The following is a 27,114-nucleotide window of genomic DNA, read 5'->3' on the forward strand; positions in this document are numbered from 1 at the left end:
AAAGTATTCCCATGTAGTAAAAGTGGTGAACAGTGCTGCTGAGTGTACTCAAGCTGCAGCAACCTCAGCAGAGACTCAGCTGTGTTTTTTTTAACACAAGGGAGGGTACCGAGTGGCCTTAGAGGGAATTCCACTGTGCTGTGCATTGTTATAAATTATATGATTCAATCAGGCGAGGCTCTGCCACAAGCTGTTTTTTCTAAATATGGTCATCTAAACTATACAGCGCAGGAGTGATGTTATTCTTGGAGGATTTTCAAGGCTGTGAATTTTTATGATTTCTTTTTCCCCAAATGTATGAAAGTGTGTGTGTGTGTATCTGTTTCATGAGGGAAGGCATTTTTGCAAAGTGAAATCACTTCTGGACAACTCTCCCTTCTTTAATAGGTCAGTTTACGGCACAGTTTGAGAGCAGGCGTGTGCTGTGAAGGGTTAGGGTGATGATTAAAGGGCTGGGAATGAAAACAGTCTCTGGAAGCTCTTAAGCACAAACATGTGTGCGTCGTTTTGTTTCTCACATGGATGATGTCAAACTCAGCTGACTAGATGCTGTCACTGAAAGTCTTTGTGTGTGCGGTTGTGTGTTTGTGTCACTGCGGTTGTTTTTGATTATGTGTTCCTCTCTAGTATGAATGTGTCACTGGGCTGTCGTGCAGTTAGCGGTCAGTAAATGTCTGTCTGTAGTGGGGGATTACAGAGAAAATCAATACTACAAGGCTGCTTTGATGTAGCCAGTAAGACACATTGACCTGTCAGTTCAACTTGTAGCCTTGAATTTCTTCTTCTCTTTTTGGTGAGCAGACAGTCTGCTTAACTTTAGTTCTGTAATTCAGTTGGGAAGGGAGACAGTCAGGGTGTCACTGCAGACTCTCTGGGCTAATACTGCTGTAATTCAATTTCCTTACAGGTGCCATTATGGCTTATTAAATCTTAAATAACCTGATGCATTAACTGTGGCACTGCTGTACAGCATAACAGTATAGACAGATGTCCACCCAACTTTCTGAGGCATCCTCCTGGGAGCTGTAGTTTTTAAATGCTCATAAAGATGGTGTGTTTTGTCTTTATTAAATGAGGTGTCCATAGTGTACCCACCTCCTGTCTAAAGACAGCTGGGATAGGCTGAAAAATCTGATTTAAACTTGGCCAATCTCCCCTTGAAAGTCATCTCTGTGCGCACCTCTAGGCCACTTGCTGTGCTATTTTCAAATCACTTCCTGGAAGTATCACTTGGTACTTTTGTGCATTTGTTATGAGCCTCAAACATGCATAGAGAGTAAACATCAGCTCTGAGCCTAAACCGACTTTAATGACTGCTGATAAAAACTGGGTCTCCAAACAGCAGCTTGTAGTGGGAGATTCATAGCTAGAAAGCAGCACGGGTTTTTTTTTTTTTTTTTTTAAAGACATCTACAGTGCTGTGCATCATAAATTCTTCCCTCAGGGTGAGACTGTCAATGCTGTGTTCTTCTGTAAAATCTCAAGGTGTATGTAAGGCGTACGCCTGCAGTTTCAGCCCCTCCCCTACCCAAGCGTGCACGGGTAGGGCCACGTATAATCGACACTTGCAAAACAGACGTGTCTGTCTGGCTTGCATGAACACGTACACAAGAAGCAGTACTTAGTGTGTATGTGTGTAAGTAGCAGTTGTACTGATCCATCATCAAATAACAGAAAACAGGAAGATATTTCCGACTATTGATTTTTAAATCAGATTGTAATTTGACTGCATTTGCCAGTAAATGTCATGACTTAATAATGTTATAGCTGTTTAGCTAAATGCAGGCACTTGTGTTCACTAATTAGAGTTGGCTAAATCAATCAGCATTGTATATCAACTTTAAAACATTTCTTCATGTTGGAAATAAGAAATACCTTATAAATTTACTTCCATTGATTACAACCTTTTATAATTTACTGAGAAGCTGAAAGATTTAGCTTCAGCATATGACAACAACTATACTGCTATTCTGAGACTGAAATGCTCGAGAGAACAAAGTGTGAAAGGGACGAAGAAGTTGTTGGTGTCATGAGTAATGCTGCTTTAAAAGAATATGTTTTTTTATTTTTTTTATTTGAATAGATGAGGAGGTGAGTGAAGGCTTGAGCTTTCCATTAGCAGATGTGTGCATGACATGAGCAGATGGTATTAAATGAGTAGGGAGGTGGTGCAGAAGGTGTAGCCAGGCCTCCCTCTGGATAGAGTGACAGGGGAGAAGATGAAAAGGGAGATTTGTAACTACACTACCTGGCGATATTGGGCTCTCTCTCTTAATCTGTCGGTCCCGCTTGTTCTTTTTCCATCCATTTGTCTGTCTATCCCCCATGCATCTGTCTTTTGTGCTGCATCAATTATTCACCCGGAGCAAATGAATATTTCAAGGGGGTGCTGGACTCTCTTCCTCCATACCTCATGCTCTCATTGCTGTCTCTGTTTTTATCAGTCTGCTCGCTGCCCCTCCTCTTGCTCTGCCACCGTCACCCTTTCATGGCTCGTCCCTCGGTGCTTTCGTACAATATATAAGCATGTGTTACTCCTGATCCCAATTCTGTGGTGTATGTAAAGGATTTGACTTTGGCCTCGTATTATGACCAGCCTTCTGCCCCTGCTCACCATTTATAACCTCAGCTAGCTGTGAGTCTGCCTGTGAGTGATGGCTTCCTGCCGACACATGTACGCCGTCTTCTTCTGTGCCAGGCGTTTTTGGGGGGAAGATTAATGGGAGAGGTGTTTGGAGTGACGGCTTGTTGGGACTGTAGGAGGCTACACCAGTCAGCTTCACATTAACAATGAATGTGATCTACCTTGCACATGCTTTTATAGATACTGAATATGCCAAAGATCTCAGCCTGAGAAAACCAGAGGAGAGCTACACCAAGGCTTTGTCAAAATTTAACTCTTGATTCTATTTTTTTGAATAGTAATTTTTGCACGTTTCAAAATGTTAGGGTTTGGGCGATATAGTGAACCAGTCATTGTCCCACACATCTGTTTTCATAGCTGCTTATACAACTGTCGGAAACAATGATTGCAAATAGTTGTTCACGACTTCAGATCACAAAGGAGAGTGGGAGGCAACCTAACTGCAACCAATCACACTCCAACATGGGCAGGCTGCAGTCAGACTGAATGGTCAAGGTTTGCAAATAATTGGCATCTAATTTCTAAACACAGGCAGATTACTAACACGTTACTATCAATCTGAATTAGTGCAACTGTGACATGTCTTTCTGCAATAGCGGGCTTGACTCAGCTGGTTCCCAACTGTTCATATTCTGGTTATATTCCTATATAAAAGCACGACTGTCAAGCCCATTTGTCGTTGTGCAGTTAAATTGCTGTCTTGCAGCAACTACATCACTCTTCATGGAGGAATTTCTGGACTCTGAATATCTGTTTAATGCAACTTTTTGTGTATGTAGACAGCAACAGATTTGTCCTTTCTTGTTAATTTATAGCAGTTAATCACCAAATGATCACAGGTTGCATATAACTGACTCCATTTTATCACAAACCTAAACTGTGCACAAAAGCTGCTTTGAAGACAGACCTGATTGCCATCCTTGAGGCAACCATTTCAAATTTCCAGTCTATTGCACACGGTCACATTAGTATTTAGCATCTGATTACCACTTGCTCATAGTAATCGTATGATGACTAATTAGCTGTTTTTTTTCCCCAAATGCAACTGTACCTGTAAAAATACACAAACAATTAAAACACAAAAAAGAAGAAAAAAACAAGTGACAATGGACTCTGAGTGACTGAGGTTCTGCAATTGAATTTCTAAGAAGTTTACAACGCAGTAAGCAGTAATTAAAATAATAAAAATATAGGCTGGGAAGTGCGTTTCACTGCTGCCACACATCAGCACGGTTTAAGCTTTGGCTTATTCAACCCACTGAGGAACTTTTTCTGCAGGCATGTAACCCAGGCATGAGTGGCCTTCTTGCTTTCCCTCACAGTCTAGTTACATGCATGTTTGGATAACTGAATAGATTCAAAGATTCCAGCTGAGATTAAATTTTAGTGTGAATGGTCATCTGTGCGTCAGTGTGCATTATTCCCTCTATTACACCATCTTATTTGAAATAAGCTTCATCCTGCTCCAACCTTGCATGCAACAGTGTGGAATGAATAAATGTTCCAGCATTTTTTTCTTTTCTATTTCACTTTTGTTTTCTAGCTTATGAACTCGCGCTGTCACAGCACAGCCTTTTAACCTTTTAGTTGCTGTTGTGGGTTAAGATAAAATAGCCATACTAGGCTTTTGGTTGCTGGGATGTTGCTTCGTTCTAGTTCTTCATCATTTAACACCCACACTGCAAAGAAATTGCACGAGTGACAGTTAGTGACTTTGTAGGACTGTTCCTCTTTTTCTTAGACTTTGATAATGGCTTTACATTTTATTAATTTCACCTTTCAAAGCTCTTTGCTAAAGTTTTACAGCATTTCCATAATGACCTTCTTTGAATGGGATGTATGGCCCTAAATTCAAAAAATGTGAACATCAATAAAACAGGTGCAATAATAAGACAAGAAAATAGACAATAGATCTTGGGAACAGACATTCAGTTTTAGACATTAAAGATGTTCATGTGTCATCAGCAGTAAGAAACGAGTTTTCATCATCATCATCATCATCATCATCATCATCATCATCATCATCAATATGATCACCATCAATATGATCAACATTTAAGTCAGTGTTACAGCAGCATGACATGAATATTTGTCTTCTAATCCAGGATTAAAGTCGGGGGATCTAACTGTGATCAGCGGGGACTGATAGAAGAGGGATAGATGGAGGAGTAAATGGGCAGAAGTGAAGGGAAGAAGAGATGGAAAGGAAACAAAACAGACAGACCTTCTGCATCCTGTCTTGTTCCTCCTTTACATATATTGTGTCTGTGAGTGTGAGTGTATGTGTGTGCTTCTGTTTTACTGGCAGGATGTATGCATTTACTGCAGCTCGCATCCCGCTGTGCAGCAATCTGTTAGCACTTCCTTAGGTTCCTTTGTTTACCAGAAACAGCATATCTGGCTGAGGTTCTGAGCTGGGAGTGAAATGTAGTGAAATGTTGCACTCGCACAAACACTTGTTGCCTCAAAGACTGAGTGTATGCACTCTGCAGGATGCTAGGGACAGGGCAGTTTCTTCTAAACGTAACTTATGATGGTTTATGACTTATGAAATGCTGTTTTACAATTGCAGCAGTAAGTGTTTTGCTGGGCGTGAGAAGCATCATGGCAAATATAAATATGCTTTACCTTTATTGATTCGATGGATGCTTCTATTCAAAGTTATGGTGGTAATGTTTTTCATTCCTGTGCTATATATGATGCTAGAGGTTTTTTTTCCTTCCATTTATGCTTTCAATCACTATTTGACGTTTTATTAGCAGTAATACAATACTATATGCCTTTCATTAATGAATGTCTTTTTCTCTATTTCATATCAAGCAGCACTATGTTCAAGACAAATTTCCTCTTGGGGACAATAAAGGTTATTTGGCTTGATTGATTTATTTGAGTTCTGTTTCACCTGACCTTAGATTATAAGGTCAGAGGAAAGCATTTTACATTGATTGTAGAACTAATTGTCTTTAATTGGTGTATCATTGGACACAGTTCATAAACATGAGTTAGGATAATCACATAGACTGACGCTACACCAGTGAATTATCTTCATTTATACCATACTTTTTAAAACAGATTTTTCAGTGGGTTATTCCATTTTCGATGTGTGCTTCAGAACTAGCTCTCAGCTTGCCTCATGTTGTGATTTTGTGGATGAAGCTTTATCTACTATGTCGGTCTCTGTTATCTTGTTTTATGGTTCCCTCCCAAAGACACAAGAAAAATGAGTCTTTCACCCAGAAAAATCAGAAAAATGAGAGTTTCACTCTATTTTTCTCCTTCTTTTTCTAGTCTGGCAGTGTGCCACAGTGAGCACAGATCCTATAGTGAGGGCTTAGATAATGAGCACACACGGTCACACAGTAACATAGTGTTCAACTGGCGGCAGCCGGCGACATCGTCACTGTATGTGGTGCCGATATGTTGTGTGTGACAGTGTGCGTGTGTGTGTTTTCAGATTTTCCCTTGAGCATGGGATTACTTTGATTGACAAGTGCAATCGCTGGTTACCACCATCTTGGTTTTTACAGATGTCACACGAATTTGTCATGTTGGGATCGCTATAGCAACAGCATCAGGGATTGTCTCACCTTGATTTCAGAGGGATGCCATGTTTCGTCACCTCATACTGTTATTCTGCCAATCTGTCAGTCAGTCTGAATCAATCTGAGATGCTTGTTAGGCCTGCTGCCTGGGAAAATAATAATTATTAACATGACTGCAAAGCAGAGCTGTGTTGGGCAGTCTTTGGTTCCACTATAGCACCAGGAAGGACAAAAGGGGAGATGACAAATCTTAGTTTTACAAGACACAATGTAATGTAATGTAATCCAGGATTAAATAATGAATACAGCCGTGGTGTCTGCTATTGTGAAACCTGATGGTGTCTTCACAATAAAACCAGCTCCATTCATAAAAACTGGCACGAAGAGGATGAGTTACAATACACACCAAAGGAAATTACATTTTTGATGGGGTGGGTGGTGCTGAAAATATGGAGAAAATTTTATAATAAAGAAGTGTGCAAAATATTAAGTATTCTTTGGTAGGTAGACTGAGAAGAATCCTAGCTGAAAGTAAAAGATGGTGACTGGACAGAGTTCAACCAAACTAAAAACTTGAGAGGGAAAAAAAAGATGATACACTGAAATAATGTTGTACACTTATAAAATTTACTGAAATAACATAAAATATGTTGGAATATAAAATTTACAGGCTTTAGTTTTAGTCTTTGGTGCATCTGTTTATTGAGTTATCTGCACTGAAAAGGTGCTGTGTTCTTATTCTAATACCTGTGCAGAACCTCCATATAGTAACAGTTAAAAATACTAAAATGAACAATCAAAACTAAAAACTGAAACTGAACATTTTAAAATGGTAAAAACTCAACTGGAATGATACCCTCACCCAGGCACCACCCACCCCCAACACTGCTCACTGGTGGTGGTGATGAAATCATGGCTCATGAAGACTTTGGATGAGGTGCCTGAACAAAACACATGATGTACAGTAGAAATGGGGAGGAGGAGGATCACTTCGCCATGCCAGACCCCTTCAAGGGAGAGTGGAAGATCACAGTGGATTAAAAGACTGGTGATAAGAGGCCGACTGGCTGTGTAGACACAGTTTGTTGGACAGGAACATTGACATTTTGAACGAGGTGAATTTGACAGTGTGAGATAATGTACGTGCTGAAGAATAAAAGGCAGCAAGAATAGGCGATGTTACCAACTAACTTCCTTCCTGGCTTCCACCTTCTTCTGTGTACATGTTGGTTGTGGGGATAATGAGTTGAGCTGTGTTGATGTTTGCAAGCATCTCTCCTGATAGGATTTTGTCAGAGAGCCGGCACAGTTGCGTCCCAGTTTGTGTGGCTTTGTGTCTTCATCCTCAGCTCAGTGGATGCATCCATCATGGCAGGCGGTTTTCCTTCTTTAACACTGCTCTCTTCTGCCAAGGTCAGCTCATTATATCCATGCAGCTCAGTACTGGTCCCATTGTATTGCAGGCTCTCAATCTCTCACTTTAATAGCAGCTTCCTCTCACTGATGTTAGGGCACTGAGCTACAGGATCCTTCTTGGTTAGTGTGGATGTTCTTCTGCTCGTCCATAATTTCCATGTAAGGTCTCTGCTCGGTCCTACTGTTATAGCAGTCTTTAGGGTGTATGATGTTCTTAATCTGGGGGATAAAAAAAATAATTAAATGGGCCATTTTAGAACAGTTAGGCTGAGCACCAGTTGTTATAAAGTACTCACTATTTCATATTGCCAAAGTTTTACTGTGCAGTCATCAAATGGATGTTGATTTTAAATAATTTAAGCTATTATTTTCAATTCAAATGATATAATATTAAATTCTTTGCTAAGAAGAATGGTTTCTTCTTCTTCTTCTTTTTAAATGATTAGTGTGTTTGTTTAAAACAAATGTTTATTTGTATTTTCTTACCAAGGAATAACCTGAAATAAGGAGGGGAAAAAAGCTCATGCCCTGCCACGCTTGATCTGGTGGTAGTAAATCAAACATTAAGCCCAAATACAACTCTTTGATGTCACATGATTGCACTGATGGGGACCCTCACTGATGTAAGAATGAGTATCTTTGTCTTGTAGGGGTCACAAGATAAGATTTCAACTCTAATTTTTGTCTGTTTTGTCACAGACTCCCCCAGTTGTTTCTGATTTTGAGCATATTAAACTGCGTCGCTGTGTTCATGTTTTCTCCCCTCTGTGTCTCTTTCTGCAGGTTAACAGACCTGTCAGGCTCTCTCACAGATGGTCCATTCAACTATAAGTACAAGACCAAGTGCACTTGGTTAATAGAAGGATTGTAAGTACCACTGTTTTTATCTTCCACATGTCATCATTAATCTTACTTACTTCCACTTGGATAAAGACTTTATTCTGTATCTAACTTAAGGGCTCTAGATAAGAGAGACTGTATTATTCTGTAAAAAGAAGGAGTTTGTCTGTGAATATAGTAGTTACTGTGCTTCGTAGTTGCTTTTTGCATATTTACTGCTCATGCTGCACCGACTGAAAGTGCTTCATTTGCAATTTTTTTCTCTTGCTATGGAAATACAATGCTTGCTTGCACTACATGTAGTATACAGTGGTAGACCACCATGTAAAAGTCACAGAATGGCAATCATTATTTTCTAACACGGTGTGTAAGGTTATACATTTAATGGTCTCTGTATGCTCTGAAATGTTAGATGAGCTCTGGGCAAAGCAATGAAGATGTCCATGATCTCCTTGGGAAATGCTGAAGGGCAGCTCATGGTTCCGTAATATATTACTACTATTATATATGCTATTATTTATTTTACTGTACTAGCTGCATTTTCTCTAAGAAAGATGAGAGAAAGTTACTCAAAAGTGAGTTCAAGCTAATTTTATTTGTATATCGTATCACACATTCCCCTCAGAAGGCTTCCATGGACTGTGACTGAAAATGTGATTTTCAGGCATTTTGTTGCACAACAAGAAGGTCACCTTGCCAACACATTTCAACTCCCAACTCAACACTTAATGGGACTCACAGTAGTGTGTTTGTGTCATTTTGTGTAGGTTTTTGGTTACTGACTAGAAAAGGAAGTGTCAAATTTTAACTCTCTGCTGGTTATCAGCTCTTTGTATTTTATAAATTCGGGCTTGATGGCTGAAGGACCAACAACAACACAAGCCAGTTGTTCCACTTATATTCTTTTAATCAGCTCCCAGCTAACATCTACATGTAGAGGACAGTCTACAAAGCTCTGCACACTCTCTGATAGGACCAAAGCACCAAAGCTTCTCCTTTCTTGTTATACTTTAACATAAACTTCACTGATATGTCTCCATTTACAACACGTCACATTACTGTGACAACTTTTGCCCACTGTGTTGTTGTGCCCATTTCAGACATTGAGGCATTCATTAGAACAAGCTGCACAATGAAAAATGATGCTAAACGGTTACTGCCAATCATTTTTACACATGCTTTAAAACGTGCTACTCAGCTAATATGAAGGATGATTTTAAGTGATAGCTTCATTTTTAAAAAAATTTATTTTTTAATGACAGATTGCTATAAAATCTCCAGAGCATATTCATTTGTCAAAGAGGAATAAATAAATCAGGTATGAGCTAAGAAAAGAAAAAATCTCCTCCATCACACCCTGGTGTATTTAAATTTGCAATGATTGTACAGTGCAGATTTTCCTTCATTTTAACGTCTAGGCCCTTATCACATCAATTATCATTAGGACTTTTATTTTTTATTTTTTAACCAATTAGGTATGCATGTCCACATATGGGAGACAATGATTAGTTCCCTGGTGTTTGCCTTCATGTGTAAAATTGGTTGATTATCATATGCAGGTTTATCTAAAGCTGAAATAAAGGTTTATTTCAGGATTGGACCTTTACAAAACTAGGATACTTGATACTAATAGTCTGCATGTGAACAGACACTGCACGAAATGCATCTTCTACAGTGCTGGCATTAGGCAAGGACACATCTCACAAGGATTTTAATATAGCAAAAAGGTTTTCTGCAGTGAGTGTGAGTCCCTGAACTGTCGATTTATGATCTCAACCACAGATTTTATGAATAGTGGAGACACTTCTATAAAGTAAGAATCATATGAAGCTTATAGGTAGTATATATATTTATCAAGAGTATTTTTGTCACACCTGTTTATTCTGCATTCCCTCTCTCCCCGTCTCCCAGCCCCAACGCTGTACTCAGGCTTCGCTTCAATCACTTTGCCACAGAGTGCAGCTGGGACCACATGTACGTCTATGATGGAGACTCCATTTACGCCCCTTTGATTGCTGTCTTCAGGTGAGCACCTGCTAGTCTGAATAGGAGAGCTGTGCAATGGAGGAAATATGTAAATGACTTAGGTACCCTTTGGCACTGCTTCAAAAGTGCCAATAAATTTGTGCTTGTGCAGTCAAATGACTTCATGTATGGCCAAACAATGGACCCCATAATTGCTGGCTTACCACAATACAGCAATAATAGAAAGAAAATACTGCAATTACTCACATTATCCCTGAATGCCACTTCTTTTTCTCGAGATTTATTCTGTACTTTGCTCTTTTTTCCCTTCTAAAGCACAATCTACAAGCATGTGGGTGGAACTCTTTCATTTCATGCAAATTCATTAAAACAGTAATGCTGCAATATTTTACCAACCTCCCACTTATTCTAATCCACTGAGGCTTATCTCTTGTTAAGAGTTCAGTTGTTTCCATAAAGGGGCAATTTGGACTATTTCAAGAAAAATATATAAAAATATCTGCCATTTGATTATACATAGTCTTGACTTGTGTAGCATTCTTACCTACAGTAAGTAAACTTAAATTGTTCATTATGGATGGGTACCTCCGCTTTGCATTGTAAAAAAACAAACACTAGTTCCTGCAGGGAGCTTGGGCTCAGTGTGGACATGGGTACATTTACAGTGCATTGCACGGATTAAAAGTGACAACCCGGTCCCCACAAAAAATCATAATCAAACGAAATTTAATTTGCCACTGCACTGCAATGTTTTTTACTTCAAGGCTAATTACTGTCATGTATTTTCTGTGGGGTGGCAGTGCTTTCAGACTAGAGCACATCATACACCAAATACATTTCAGAAAACCTTCTGTTATTATTTTGGGTCCATGGGGGATGTCTGTCTTTGCAGGTCTCATTGCCTTTCTGTTGAATTCTTTTCTCAGCGGTCTAGTGGTGCCAGAGACCAGAGGTAATGAGACAGTTCCTGAGGTTGTGACAACGTCCGGCTACGCTCTGCTTCACTTCTTTAGTGACGCTGCCTACAACTTGACTGGTTTCAGCATCGCCTACTCGTAAGCCTCAATATTGTTCTTACCGTCACTCATTTCCTTGTCTTCACCTGTTTGTTTTTCCCATCCTCTGTTTTTCCAGTTGTTCCAGTTCATGATCAGTCTGTTCTCTCCGATATAAACAAAAGAGAACACATCTTATATTTGTATTTATACTGAAATTTGTACTGAAATGTCAGCCAAATACCAAATCCTGATAGCATCAGCTTGTTAATGTGTGCTTATTTGTGGCAGCAGATCAAATGCATCATCAGCTAACTGATTTGCAATATCAAGCAGTTACATCGACAGCTTACTAAGTGATTATTTTTACCAAATGCTATGGCTGTGTTATATTTAGGTGTGCTTCTATTGTCTGTGTGATTTCATTTGTCACTTGTAGGGCAATGAAATTAGTCTCACCCAGGATTTTCCCATTAAAACAAGTCAAAGTGACACGAAAAGTTCAATACAGACAGAAAGTGCGCAACAGGCTCATATTATTAATATTTTGATAAGATAAGATAAGACTTTACTGATCCCACGACGGGGACATTTTTGCATTAATGAGAACTTAACAAGGTAAAAAATGTAATCTGTATATTCCAAAATTAAGCAAAGGCTTTATAAGAGTTTTTGCAGCTTCTCATTATCATCTGCTGCCAGACTTTGACTTCAGCTTGTAGTGGCATTTGTTCCCTGGGGCGACAGAGAGAGACGATCACAAATTTTTGTGTGTTGGTGGCTGATTTAACAACCGTGATCACTGATTGGGATGACGCCCACTCATGTGAACCTGGTTATGTAGAGAGAAAACTTGGAAAGACATATAATTGGCAGCTGTGTGTGGATACTCTCCCAGGAAAACAACACAAGAAGAAGGGGGGAAAAAAATCCAGATTTTTCACACCACCTAGCTTCTTGGATTTGGTAAACCACATGCACTATTAGCTACACTAATAGTGTGTTCAGAGACATTGCATAAGCAGGACACATGACATTTAAAGAAAACTTACCAGGAAGCCTCATAATGCTCTCCAATGTTGCTCTCTATAAAACCACAGTTGAATTACAAATGGCAACAGTAAGCCGGTCTCCATTTCTGGGTGTCTGTTGCCGGTGGGGACAAAAGAATCCAAGGTCACTGGGAGAAACTCACGTGATTGGGAAAAAAAGAAGAAGAAAGAAACAAAGCTGAAATACTTTCAGCTAGCACAGATCGTGAAGACACCATTATGTGGCACCACCTGGTGAGTAATGATAATAGTCAAGCAAGGCAAAATTATAATCTATAATCACAGCTGTGTCATCTGAATTGACAACAATGCTAACTTACATCCATCCTCCTATCAGAAACTTTGACACAATCCACAAAATGTTCTTGCTGCCTATGGTGCAAATCCCATGTCTTTTTTTTCTATATATGCTTCCAGACACCTCTTTAGCTTTGGCACGTTACCTATGGGCTGAAAGCCGTTGAAGTTCCCAGTCTGATGAAGTCATAAAGGAAGTTGCTTTTGCAGTTGTTTCTTTTCTTTTTTTCCTTTAGCTGGTTTTGTGTACACCATTTTTCTATCTTCTCACAAATGCTCATCACTGTCAGGCAGGGCCTTTGATATGTAATAATAAACTTAATGTTATTCATCACTTTTGTGGCTCACACAAAATCTCAAGTGTGGGATGGTTATGGCTTAGGGAGGTAGAGCAGGTCATCTACTAATTGGAAGGTTGGTGGTCAGGGAGGGATCCTTGGATATCCAAGATTCTGAACCCCAAGATGCTCCTGATGCATTCATTGGGGTGTGAATGTTAGATAGAAAGCACTTAGATGTGGAAAAAAGTGCTTGTGTGAATGGCTGAATGGGACATCTTGTATAAAGTGCTTTGAGTGCTCCAGTAGAGTAGAAAGAGTGCTATATACATTTACCATTTACTCGGACTGAAGGCCAGCCAGCCAGTCTGCCTCGCCATGCCAACTGGGAACGGTGTTTGGGAGCCGCTGTAACATTGCTGGTTTTTGTTTCCTGGCTCTACTAAAAGCTCAGTCGTACAGGACCATTCACACTGTTCATGTAGATTTCTATCACCCCTAACGTTAAACCAACCCACTTTGTGCAATTAGTGATGGTCATTACTGAAAACTGAATGCTATGTAACTCCTCCCAAGCTGGACACCTGCTTGGGAGGAATACGTGCATTTACACAGGTTCTTCTTAGCACACACATACACATACAGACGCACACACATGCCCACGGAGAGGAGATGAAGGTTGTCATGACAACACCCTTGTTACGGTAGCAAACCAGCTTTTTGCATTAACAAAAACATGATTCTCCGCCTCTGGTCCTTCACATCTTTCCCCCCAATTTTTCTATCTCTTTCATCTCGAACTTATCTGATATTCCATAGAAACGCCTTGTAATGTCGGTCTCAGTGCTTTTTGTTCCGTTTTGATTTTTATGTGCAATTTCTTTGTTCCACCTCCGTTTCCCATTTTCAGTCACGTCTGTCTTTTTCTTTGCGTTTTCCTCGCTGTGTCTATAATTTATCTTGTTTAAAATCAGAGGTAGTTTAGCTCCATCTCTATTGTGTGTCACATTGTTTATTTTTGCATAACATTCAGTTAGATTTGGTGGCTTTTATCCAAAGCCACTTACAGTAAGTGGATTCAAACTTTAATGTAAGCAGACTCAGATGGCATCAAAAACAGGAAGTCCAAATCTACACAGTGATGCCTTCGTGGTCTCTGGCTTTGCTTTGTATTTTTAAGGTTCTTCTTCTTTTTCAATACATAGTATTGCATTTGTTGTCACTGTTATTGTTAGGTTGAGTTCTGATTCCTCATTTCATTTCATTATCATTTTTTGTATGCTTAGTTTACTCTTCAAGTCTTATAGATTTAAGACGTCTTTAGTGTCACTTTCTATTCTGACTTTGCTGTAATTCACTCAGTAGCTCCTATTCCTGTCTCACCTTTTGTGTATCCCCCCCAGTCCCTCTTGTGTCTTGGGTTTTATTTCCAGTCTGATTGTCTTGATTATGTTCAGCTGTGCCCCTTTCCCATTTCCCACCTGTCTCCACTTCCCCAATCAGCCCTTTTTGTCTTTTTGGATTGTGTGTTGTTTCTCCTGAGTTCCTTGTGTAAATTTCCTGTATTTCAATGCCAAGTTGTTTGGGGGGTTTTTTTTGTATGTATTTGGATTATTTATCTTTTGTTGTCTTCCCAACAAATCTGATGTTCATGTGATGTTTCAGTTTCACGCAGCAAGACTGAGTGAACATTCTTTGCTACATTTTATTTAATAGTAAGAAATAGTTGATGTACTTTGTGGTTATTTAAAAATGATACAAGATGTTTGTATACAAAAGCCTTGAGAGGGAAGTAAGAGAATAATATATCCTAGGGATGCATTTTTCTTTTCTGTTCATGTGTGGTCATCAGCTAGTGTTTGTTATGTTGAAGGAGAGGTAAGACGATTGAGTAGTAGTAGCACAAACGTTGTTGGCTGATAAACTTGGCAAAACTCAAGACTATTTTTTTTTTTTTTTTTTTTTTTAGCTGGAAGAAGCAAAACTGGATTAGCTTAAAATGAGAAATTCAAAGAACTGATCAAAAATGACAGCAAGACTCCTGATAAAAGAATTAAGAAGATTTGATTGTCTTGCCTCTTTAATGAGACGAGAACCTCAATTTTTACTGGGGTTGATAACGAGGAAATTGGAAGACTTTTAGATAGCAATGCTGGTGAAATATTCACTGAAGTTAGTGACAGTTTTGATGGTGCTGGGCATATCTGCTGAACAGTCGTTCCAGCAGATATTGAACATGAATCCACTCTAAAGCAAATAATACACACATCTAATATGTAAAGGTAAAAAATAGCAACTTTGGCTATCAGTAAATTTTACTATAAGTATATAAGTAGATGACTGCAGTCACCTCAGTTAATATTTCATGAGGCATGCACAATATCTCAAGGCCATATACTCATCTAAAAATAATATCTGGCCCGTCACAGTCAAGTATTCTCTTTTGCTCATGGCTCTCCATAACCTTGAAGATGTTGTTTGACTTTCTGGCTAACTGTGTCTCCCGCAGGATAAACTCTTGTCCCAACAACTGTTCGGGCCACGGCAGATGCAGCACTGCGAACTCGGTCGCAGGACGTGTGTACTGTGAGTGCGAGGAGTACTGGAAGGGGGACGCATGTGACATCCCTTACTGCAGAGACAACTGTGGCAGCCCAGATCACGGCTACTGTGACCTGACCGGGGAGAAGCTGTGTGTCTGCAACGACAGCTGGCAAGGTAAGAAAACGGAAGGCTGAATTTTATTGGGGAATTTAAAACTTAGTTTAGTGATACATAGTAAATGAGGATTTTATTGGGGGAAACTTGGCTTCATGTGGTGCAGCCAGGATGGCAAAACAGGCACTTTGGCTTGGTGCTACTGTAATGGGCTTCCTGCAGTGAAGACAGGAGTGGAGTGCAGGCGAGATGATAACAGAGAGGAAAATGATAGGGATAGTTTAAAGTGCTGTATCTGAACTTTCAGGACCTTATTTATTAATTCATGAAGTGTTCACAAACACAGTAACCACTGATCCAGTAAGTATTTTGTACACTGATGTCTACAACTGTAGTCTAAAATGGGGCAAAAATGACTCTGAGATATGACACCATGTTTTTAGAGATGCTTCTTATTGGATTCTAGTCATGCAAACACATTTAAAACGGTTAATTTAGTCCAGTTTCATGATGCTTTTTTTAGTCATTAAATGAACAAATGAGCGCAGTGTGAGTTTTTTTGCTTATGCTTTCCTTTCGGTTTTGCAGTTTTCAATATTAATATTAAAAAGCAATTGAAAGCACAATCCCAGTGTCCTCTTGGTTTATGCCTAACACAATGCTGCCTGAATCAGTATTCTTTAATATCATAAAATATTATACGGGATTCCCAGGGAAATGTTCCCTAGTGGCACAATATATATCTAGCTTCATTTTTTTTATTTTTTTTTTATTTTTATATTGCAGTCATAAACAAATCCCTCTTGCGGCTTCAAAATCAACAACTTTATTTCAAATGACGTTTTCTGACTGAGAGTGATTTTAGACTAATTTCTTTTTATAAGAAAAGCGGCTTTTCTTGGTGCTGTTCGCAGAGGTTTCATCATTTGTAAAAGGCTTTTGCATGAAATGAAAGTAACTGTTAAGTCACATTCTTCAGCCAGTATTTACATCTTCTAAAGCACCGGTTACAGATTTACGTGTTTCGGTTCAGTTTTTGTAGTTAAAACATGGATAATCACGAAAATCTGACCAACTGCATGTTCATTCAAGATTCAGATCCAGTTTGATCCTAAATGTCTAACAAACATATTAAGAGAATACATAAGAAGAACAATTCAGCAGACAACAAAGTCTGTTGAAGTTGGATGGTGAAGTGCTGCCCCCTCCTGGAAGGATAATGATAGCACAAGGAGAAAGGAAAACCAACTTTTTCCCATAAAATGTTGTTAAAAACAATACAATAAAAATCTCCAAGAATGAAGATTAAAAATGGATGCATTTTAAAAGCAAAAAAAAAAAAAAAAAAAGGCAAATATCCCAAATTGTACAGTACAGTGATGAACAGCAGGCTAAGCAGTATTTACCCAGTGTTGTGTATGTCAGTTACATTTTAGTTTTTCAGAAACAAGACACCAAATTGATGAACTGATTATGTGTTATAACTAAACAGATTAATATGAGAGGTGCTACAGTAGGAACATATTGCTAAATGGCAATGATCGCATACTCTGTGACTTGTTAAATAAAGACCCAGTTTAAGTACAACAATAGGAAAAAATATTAAAATCATTTAATATTTAACACTTCAGTTTTAGGGATATGTATGTGAGTGTAAAATTCAGCAAATATGCTGTCTATTTCAGTATTTGCTTTAAGTTTTTTAGACACAAAGACATAAGACTAATCCTAAAATCAAAGGTGTGTGTGTGTGTGTGTGTGTGTGTGTGTGTGGGTAGGAAAAAAATCCAACCTGCTCACAACAATGCTTGTTGATTTATTTATTTATTTACTTTTTGTGTAATGAAGTCATAATTTGTACAAAGAGATATCGGTTAACATATATATATATTTTTTTGGTGTTTTGACAGCCACAAAGGTATCATCTCTGAACCTAACTAAGTCACTTGAAAACAATTCAGATGGACTGTGCTATCCATCTATATGACAGCGAATGAGTCAGATTCTGAGCTTTGGGATTCAGCCTCTTATTTCCACAGATCACAAATTGTTCACACAAAAGCAACAGAGACACCAGTGAGGCAAAGGGATGTATGTGTATCTGTCTGGTAATGAGTGAGGTGGAGGCAGATACAGAGCCTCGGAGCAGGCATCAGAAACACAAACGGGCTTTTAATAAAGGTATTGGTCACCATGGAAACCACCAGTTGGCATCACCAAAAAAAAAAAAAAGTTTTTTGCATTAATGGAAAGAGCATTTTCTACAATTTGTCCTTCATTCCCCTCTTCCCTCTACCCCCCGCAGAAAGAAAAGTGCTGAATGCGTCTGTGATCGAGTGCTTTTCATTTATCTCGTTTTCTCACGTCTTGCTTTAATCACTCGCCTGCAATGTTAGAAAATCCTCATTTAATCTGTAAAGATGTGCTTTTATTCTCGACTGCCATCTGAATAAGCTCTGCTTTGTGGTCTGTCAGTTTTCTCACTTTGAGTTATAATATTTTAATGTGCTTTACAAACTAATAAGTAAAAAAAAGAATAAAATCATTTAAAATAAAGGGTTTTTTTTGCATTATATAAATGAGTAGAAGCAAAACTGTTCACTGAAGAAAACACGATCAGATCAATTAGTGAAACTAAAGAAGGCAAAACGGTGACGATGGGTAGAAGGGTTCAAGGAAGAGCAAGAAAAAGGTAAAGGTCTGAGGGAAAAGTATAAGCTTTAGAAAACAATGGACAGATGCAGTGAATAACGAAAATGTATATTTTAATAAAATGTATTGTAGAAGTGGTCTTGTTTTTCTTTTTTTAAAAGATATGAGGTTGCTCATCATCTGCTCATAAATGAGCTCGAGTTGTGTTTGGTGCCTATTCATAGAACAGCCACTAGGTGGCACCAAAGTAAAAATAAATAAATAAATAAATAAATAGACTGGCAACCTGTTAAGGGTGTTCATAGGCTACAGTTCCCCCATGACCCTGAACTGGATAAGCACAATAGGATTTATAGATTGATATTTTGAGAAAATTGAATTCATTTGCCCTTTACTACCTGTAAAATAAATACTGGAAACAATGTATGTACGAATTCCAAAAAGTGAAACATGTCCTTTTGCCTCCATCAGGTCCAGACTGCTCCCTTTCCGTTCCCTCCACTGAGGCTTTCTGGGTGCTGCCCAGCATTAAACCATCTGCTCAGTCTCTGGGTCGAGCGTCCCACCGGGCTCTGGTGCATTCTGGGTTGATGTGGGTGGTGGGAGGTTACTCCTTCAACTACTCCAACTACCAAATGGTCCTCAAGTAAGACACATCCATCTGACTTAGTCGACTGTGATTGTCTTTGAGCTTTTGCACTTTTCCTAATCTTTCCCTTTGTTTAAAGCTACAACCTAGAGACCAGCACGTGGGATGTGGTGCCTGTCAGCAGCGGCCCTCTCTACAGATACGGACACTCACTGGCTCTGCATCAGGTAATCCTGCTTAAGTTTTACATTTCACCAGTGCTAAAAACAAGAAACAGGTACTACTCCATACTACTCCACAGCAGTGAAAATGTGGACTACAATCAGAAGGTTTTAGCATTTATTCTGGATTCTTAGCTTCATATGCTGCCTTCCTCATGTGCTTACCAGACAGTGTTGAATCATTATATTTGACTATTGTTGGAATGGAGTGGTGCTGTCAATTAATAGACTTCCTCAGTACAGATGTTCAAATTAAAGAATTAACTGACTGCCTTGAATGCGTGCTTCTTTCTTCATTTTGATAAATATTAAATAAGTCTGCTTTGACATTGTATATATCATTTATGGGGGGGAAAAAGCCCAGACAACAAACTGATTAGAAGTGTACGTGTTGCAGTCCATGTCTAGAAACAGCTCTTGCTCTCTGAAGTTATATGGGGTCATTTCACAAGACTGAGGCGTTTCTAGGAGACTGGCCCATATTTCAGCTTACCTATAAAGAAATGAGAACATCAGAATCATTCATGTGTCTGCTATAGATCAATCACGCCAAAGCCAGGAGCATCAAATGATGTGTCGCTGTCCAAATACTGGGGCGCTTACTTTTTTTTTTTTTTAGCGTGGAAGGAATGGTTTAATGGTGGAAGACAGGAGGGAGAATGAAGACAAACATCTCGTCCTGCTGTGCTGAAGGTGAGATTTGATCCAGAGGAGGTCAGAGCGACTGACTGAAGCCTGCTGATGATTTGTAGCCTGCAGTAACTCCTGGCTTGTTTACTATACACACAGCTTTAACTTCAAACCCACCCTGTTACTGTGAAGGTGGATGAAAGGAATCACTTTGCTCCATCGGCAGAGTTTCTTTTGAAACGTCTTTGACTTGAGGACAAAGCAGACGTGCTTTTGTTTTTTTCATGAGACACTCATGTCTTCACCTCTCACCCTTTAGTTTCACACTGGTATTTTTGGTTACTCACTATTTTAGGTGATTATGTTTGGCAGATGGGAATCACACGATGGCTGATGGGTGCATGACAAGGTGTAAGGCTGCAAAAAAGAACAGCCCACAGTTTTTGTTTTTTTTTTCATTTACAGCTATTATGATTAATATATTCATATTTACAGTTACTGACTAAATATTTACTGTGCCAAAGGTGTTTGTCAGTATAAAATGCATTAATAGCTGTTCTTGAAAGGTTCACAGCAGCTAAGTGCTCCTGCAGCAGCACCTGCAAAGACAAGTGATTTTATTAGCTGATGCTAACAGACGCCATATTAGAACCACCTGCCTAATGTTATCAAGTTCCTCCTTATGCCACTAAGTAAACTCGGATCTTTAAAGGAGCTGTGGTGTTTTCTGTTTTATGGCACCAGAAGTGTACAGCAGGTTTTTGGGGTCCTTATTTGGGCTTGTAGTGATACTGTCAGGGTGTAACATGTACACTAATCAGGCATAACATTATGGGCACTGGCAGGTAAAGTTTATAACACTGATTACGTCTTCATCGTGGCACCTGTTAGTGAGTGGGAGCAGGAAGATTGGGCAAGCATAAGGATTTTAATGGTTTTGGAAAGGGCCAAAATGTCATGAAAGACGACTGGGTGGAAGCAACTCCAAAACTGCAGCTCTTGTGAGATTTTCTCGGTGTTCTGTATGAATCAAAAGTGGTCCAAGGAAAGAGCAGTGGTGAACCAGAGACTGGGTGATGGGCAGCCAAGACTGAAGGCTGGCCTGCGTTGTCTGATCCAACAGACGAGTCGAACGTGCTGGACGAACAAGTCCAATCCAAAGAGGTCCAACTTTGCAACTTCCACAATTTAAGGATCTGTTGCTAACATCTTGGCGCCAGATACCACAGGATACCTGCAGGGGTTTAGTGGAGTCCATGCCTTGATGGGTCAGGGCAGTTTTGGCAGCTAAAAGGGGGACCAACACAGTATTAGGCAATTGGTCACGATGTTATGGATGATCGAGGTGCACCCCTGAAGATCACGCAGCAAAAAGTTGAAGCAAGATGATCAGTTTTATTCAGGTCACTAGTTTACTGCAATCCCCACAAAGTGGTGAAAGATCAGTAATAATATTAAAAACATATTGATTGAATCAATGTCTGGATGTTTTGTCTTTGTTGAACACAGTGCTGTCTTTTGCTGCAGAAGACATTTCTCATTATCATGATGGGGGTGGTAAGAACTCTGAAGTCTTATTACTATCAGACAACCAGGGGGCCCATCAGAAGGTCTGCAGACTGCTCAAATGTGATTAGATATTAGAGCTCAGGCAAAACTTCATAACACTTCCACAAACATCACATCACTCTAATACGAAATCTGCCTCGTGTTTCCCTTGTGTAGGATGACATCTACATGTTTGGCGGGAAGTTGGAAGCAGGTCCTGCTAATGTGACAGATGAGATGTGGGTGTTCAACATCCCCAGGCGTACCTGGTCGTTACGGAAACCAGTCCCGCCACCTCCTTATGCCCTGGAGGGACACATGGCGCACGTGGTGGAGCTGGCCAATGGCGAGCCAGTGATGCTCATCATTTTCGGCTACTCACCAATCTACAGCTACATCAATAAAGTGCAAGAGTACAACATCAGTAAGTGTGCTTGCTGAACGATGTGCAAAAATATCATCGTCCTTTAGAGACTTTTCAGTTGGTTTTCACTGATGTAAGCTGGACACAAGAAACCATCAAAAACTGCTGATATTTTCTGTAGAACATTTCTTGAACTGGTTGGACCGTAATTAGGTGCTTTTAGGTGCAAGTAAAAGGAAAGCCATTTTTTCCTTTTGCTTCCTTCTACCATTGGATGTTCATGTCAAATGTGGACAAAGTTTCAAGCAGTGACAAAAGCTTCTGACTGCTCTGAACTCTCATATAGTAATAGCTTATGTGAGGAGGGGATTCTGCACTTATGGAAGCCAGAGGAGGGGCACCCAACCGGTAGAAAGGCTTATGGTAAAAAAGACTGACTGACTGATGACTGAAGCTAAAGTGTCTTGTTCCAGAAAAAGTAAAGACATAGTAAAGAGACAGTATTTTTTAACTGCAAAGAAAATCTAGTGGACCTATGTTACTGCAAATCTATCAAGAAGTCTAATGTCATAAATTCAATAGTTGTCAGTAAGAATACTTCCACTTGTCCTTGAAGTGAGCAGTTTTAAAAGCACGAGGACTACAGGTTGTGTGAATTCTGTGAATTAAGAGAAGATGAGAACGTGTTGAATTTTCTTCTTTGTTGTTATAGTGATAAGTTAAAAAGACATTAAAGTCTAGGTTTAATTAAATGTCCTTTAACAATTCAGAAATGTTTGTGGCACACTGGTGATGACAGAATAAAATGGGTGCTTTAATAATTCTGGTGTTTATAGGTTAGCAGTCTTTGCTTAAAGGTTATGCTGCTACCCTGGCTTTGCTTTCTGGCTATGTAATGCTTTGTTGCAATCTATCTGGGCTGGGCGTGTTGTTTTATGCATGGCACAACAATAAAATCCAATAAATGAAGCCAGAATAAGAAGACAATGAGCAAAATACATCCATATTCATATTCTTGTGAATGGAGTGATTTGCAATTGGCATTTGTTTCCGGTTTGACACTGCTTTTGTACAATTTACAATAACATTGTACTGTACAGTATACATGCTGTTGTAGTACATAGTGGAGTATAATGTAATTACCACACAATAGTCAGATATGTGATAAACAGCCTTGTGTTTCATTTCAGTTTGTTTTGAACACAATCGTGGCCTAAAGACTAAAATGACTGGAGAAAAACATCAAGCCAGACTATCTAAAAACTGAGAAGTACAACACGCACAGGCCCTGAAATCTCTTAGTCTCAGCTTTGTGTCTGTGAGCCATACTTCCCCAAGCTTCTCTGGTTGAATTTAAAACACCGACTACATTAGAAGATTTTTCTTGAAGAATGCAGTTTTGCACAGTTGCAGGCTAAGTGCTGCTCCCTGATAGCAGAAAGGTTTTATGAGGAGTTTACTCTAACAGTCCATGTATGACTGATTACTGATTTTATTCTGTCTGTGATAGATGAATGTGAGCTTGCAAAGTTAACTGTGTGGACTAAAGCCACACCGTAACCCTGGTTGGCTGAGGCCCTGAGGAAATGGGTGGATGGTTCTAGTTTTTCAGGTTGAAAAAATCTTCTCCAAAGCAAGTTTACTGCTATAGTTTTGTCTGTGTAGCATCGCTTTCACATGCTTTTAAAATAATGTTGATATTGCATTTATCATCAGTGTATATCTGACTCCGTGTCTTTATGGCTGTATAGAAGATGGCGGTATTGTAATGTTGTACACCAGCTGATGGCGCTAGAACCAAATGTTTAAATAATTCTGGAGAGGAAAACACACAAGCATACACATATTTACACACTTCCCGCAAGATGCACAGACTGAAAAGCAGAGGTGTGTGCAGCCACACAATCTTTACACACACCAGTGCACAGAGCGTGGTCATTAAGAAGAGGTGGCACCTAGGCTGGATTGTCTGGGAGAAGACGGTGATTAATGAATCCGCTGCATCCCCTCACTCCTGTACCTCCTTGTCATCTTGATTTTTTTTTCTCCCCCTCTCCCATCCCTCCCTCTGCACTCTTTCATTTGCTCCTCACATGCTTTCTTTCTTTTTTAAAATCTCCCTCTGTATTTTTCTTTTCACCTGCCAGCCTCAGCTTCTGACCCCCTCTGTCATCTCTTCCCCCTCTGTCCACATCACTGTGTGCTCCTCTGCCTCACCTTCTTCCTTCCTTATCTCCACTCAAACGTCTATCACTTTCATCTTCACCCACCTCCATCGATTCCCTCCTTCCTCTTTCTCTGACAGTGTCACAACGTAAGTCTGCACTGAGCATCATTAGGCTTCAGAAGGAGCAAGAAGGAGTCAGTGTAGTGTGGAAATGAACAGAGGGGGAGTCGAAGCGAAGTGTAAAATATGAGGTAAAAGGATTTAATGACCACTCGGAGAAGCGGGTTCACAGCAATTAGCTGTGAGAGATGTGATAAGAGTTGACCTTCTCCTTTCTTGTCGTCACTTCAGTGCTGCCTTTCCTCCTACCCCTGTTTCTCTTGTTCTTTTATGCTATTTTTTTCCACTCCAGGTGTGTGGTCGGCTGTCAGTTGCTCGCCGGCTTTCTTTTCTCCTGTCATTTTTCCTTTCTCAATTGAGTATAGTTCAGTGAAGCTTTTTTTTGGGCAAAATGCTGTCATTAGCAAAGAGAAATCAGATCGACAGGCTGCTAAATCATTTCAAGACTGATGTCAATATTAATATATAAGACGAGAAACTCTGGTCTAAAAGATGAAACAAACTTTCCGCGTCCCTGCTAAAAATATACAACAAAAATACAGCAATTTTGTTCTTCTGGCTGCTACCATCAGGACCTTATCTCTAGCATCCACTCTGTCTCACCAACTCTTAGCATGTCTTTCACTACAATCATTAATTTTCTTTGTCTTCTTGACAACTCCATATTCAAAATCCTTTTTTCCAATATATTCACTATCCCTCCTCTGCACATCTGCCTTCGTGGCCTCTGGTCCTTGCAGCTTCACTGTTACACCTGTCTACCTCTCATACACATGCATTCTGTTTTTCTTCTACTTACCTTCATTCCTCTTCTCTCAAGTGCATGTCTTTACCTCTCTGGACTCTCCTGTGCCTGCTGCCCACAGATCACAATGTCATCTGCAAACATAGTCCACAGAGACGCCTGCCTGACCTCATCTGTCAATCTGTCCATCACCACTGCAAACAAGAAAGGGCTCAAAGCACTGATGTAATCCCACCCCCACTTGAACCCATCTTTCAGTCTAACTGCACACCTCACCACTGTCTCACTGTGCTCATACATGTCCTACACCACCCTCACGTACATCAATGCTTTCTCTAGATCCACAAAAACAATTCCTCTTCTATTCTTCCCCGTCAACACTTGCAAAACAAACAACGCATATAGTATGCAAAGTAACTGCAAAGTGCTCTCTTTAACTTTGCTCAGTTTCACTTAAGCAGCATCGATCTTTTCACAGGTAATTCTCATATATGGTTTTCTTCCATTTTTGATCCACTGCTGCATATTTTCAAGGGGGTTATATGCTATAAGAGGCCAGGCCAGGAAAAACTCCCTCATAGTTTGCTGTGTTGTACCCTCAGTTACTTTGACACAGTGGCATCTGCTGTGATGCTTACACCTCTGAAGTCTCACAAGTGTTAACTTTAGTTTGATACCACACAGTTTGTAATTGCGGAGAAATGGTCAGTTCACTTTGGGCATGTCCTTTTCAAGCAGAACCTCAGAAAAACTTGAAAGTTTAATCATTAAAAAAAAAAAGACTTGGGGTGCGTGGCCATCTGGTGTAACCTGATGGGATGAGGGAAAAGCAAAGACTAAAAAAAGAGCATAAACGACAGACAACAAACAATATAACAATAAACAGAGGGCATGTTGGTGAGCTGGTAACCGCTGACCTGAAACATTCAGCTCTGGAGCCAGAGATGCCTGCAGGAAGGTACAGAGCGGGCAAAGCATGATCTGTGACATGAAAAAGGCACAAAGTTAGTGACATGAAATATTGCATGGAGCATAAAAATGAGGCATTTTATTTTCGTTTTATTTTATTTTGCCTCCAAATATCTTAGAACTTTGAAATTAATTTAGCTTTGGTGTAATAACCATCCACAATACCAAATAGATCGGCTTTCTCTGAATTGTCTTTTATGGCTCTCGCTGTGATGTTACTATGAAGGAATGCAGTTATTATGATTTGTAATTTTAAAGTGTTTCCATTTTCCTTTTTGTACAAAGTTTGTGGAGTGTTCAGATTTGTGTTTCTTTTTTTTGAAATCGTCATTCTCAGATTTTGAAAGAATCATGAGCAGTTTCAGTTCAAATGCACTCTCTCCTCCCTTTTCTGTCTCTATTTTTGATACTACGCTTGGTCTCAGAAAATTCTTCTTAGGCTTTGTTTACTTTCTTTTATTTATTGGGGTTTATCTGATGACGTAACCCCTGCCCATTTTTAAAATCATTTTTTTATGCACCTGAATTAATCTTGGCTCTTTGAAAGGCCGCTTTTAAACTGAAGAAACTCTAATTTTCTGTGGCCTCGCTCCCTGTTTGGCTCGCTCTCTCCTCTCTTTGCTTTATATCACCTCTGGAATAAAAACTGCTTTGCTTTTTGGCAAGCACAGTGAAAAGCCAAACTTGCCAAAGCATAAAAAAACATTTTAAGTGATCAACTTTGATCTTTCCACAGGGGTGCACTCCATTAATCAGCCCCTCTCTCTCCCCCCTCCCTGTTTGTTTGTGTCTCAGGGTCTAACTCGTGGCAGGTTGTGTCTTCCGGAGGTGCAGTGGTCCAGGGAGGTTACGGTCACAGCAGCGTGTATGATGAAGCCAGTGGCTGTGTGTTTGTCCACGGGGGATACAAGGCACTAAATAACAACAAATACGGCCTGGTGGACCACATGTACCGCTACCACGTCCACACAAGAACATGGTGAGAGCACATTAACAGTACTATGGATTTTTTTTAAAATTGCAAACATTTCTTTTTAATGCTAAATGGATATGATTTCTTCAGCATCAAAAAAAAGAAAAAGAAATTTACTTTGATGTCCATAGTAAACATAACAGCTGTCTGAATCATGGTAACTCCAGTTTAGCTGTTTGCCGTGTTCAGGGCTATACAGAGGTTTGACCAATCCCATCATGCACGAGGTGAGTGGTTCTCTAATTGGGGTGCAGGGACTACATAGTGCCTGTGACTGAATTACATCAATAACACAAGTGAAATGAGTCCATTACTCTTTCCCTCATTATCTTTTGGCCATAGCACACCATGCACTCCATGCACTCTGTTATGAAATCACTCACTTCTGTGAGTTTGCAGCAAGGTTCTTGCTGCTACATGGCTTGGCT

General features: G+C 39.7%; 1 protein-coding gene across 1 annotated transcript in view; it reads left to right on the plus strand.

The window, feature by feature from the left end:
- Positions 1 to 27,114, plus strand: part of atrnl1a (attractin-like 1a) — a 341,974-nt gene that overhangs the window by 33,345 nt on the left and 281,515 nt on the right. The window contains exons 3-10 of the mRNA XM_080869803.1: positions 8,386 to 8,469; positions 10,354 to 10,467; positions 11,355 to 11,483; positions 15,560 to 15,768; positions 18,832 to 19,006; positions 19,089 to 19,176; positions 21,526 to 21,772; positions 26,509 to 26,692. Coding sequence (XP_080725929.1) covers positions 8,386 to 8,469; positions 10,354 to 10,467; positions 11,355 to 11,483; positions 15,560 to 15,768; positions 18,832 to 19,006; positions 19,089 to 19,176; positions 21,526 to 21,772; positions 26,509 to 26,692 — 1,230 coding nt within the window. The remainder of the gene's footprint in view (positions 1 to 8,385; positions 8,470 to 10,353; positions 10,468 to 11,354; positions 11,484 to 15,559; positions 15,769 to 18,831; positions 19,007 to 19,088; positions 19,177 to 21,525; positions 21,773 to 26,508; positions 26,693 to 27,114) is intronic.

This window comes from Rhamphochromis sp. 'chilingali', assembly GCF_963969265.1.
Source record: "Rhamphochromis sp. 'chilingali' genome assembly, chromosome: 20".
In the NCBI taxonomy this organism is placed as follows: domain Eukaryota; kingdom Metazoa; phylum Chordata; class Actinopteri; order Cichliformes; family Cichlidae; genus Rhamphochromis; species Rhamphochromis sp. 'chilingali'.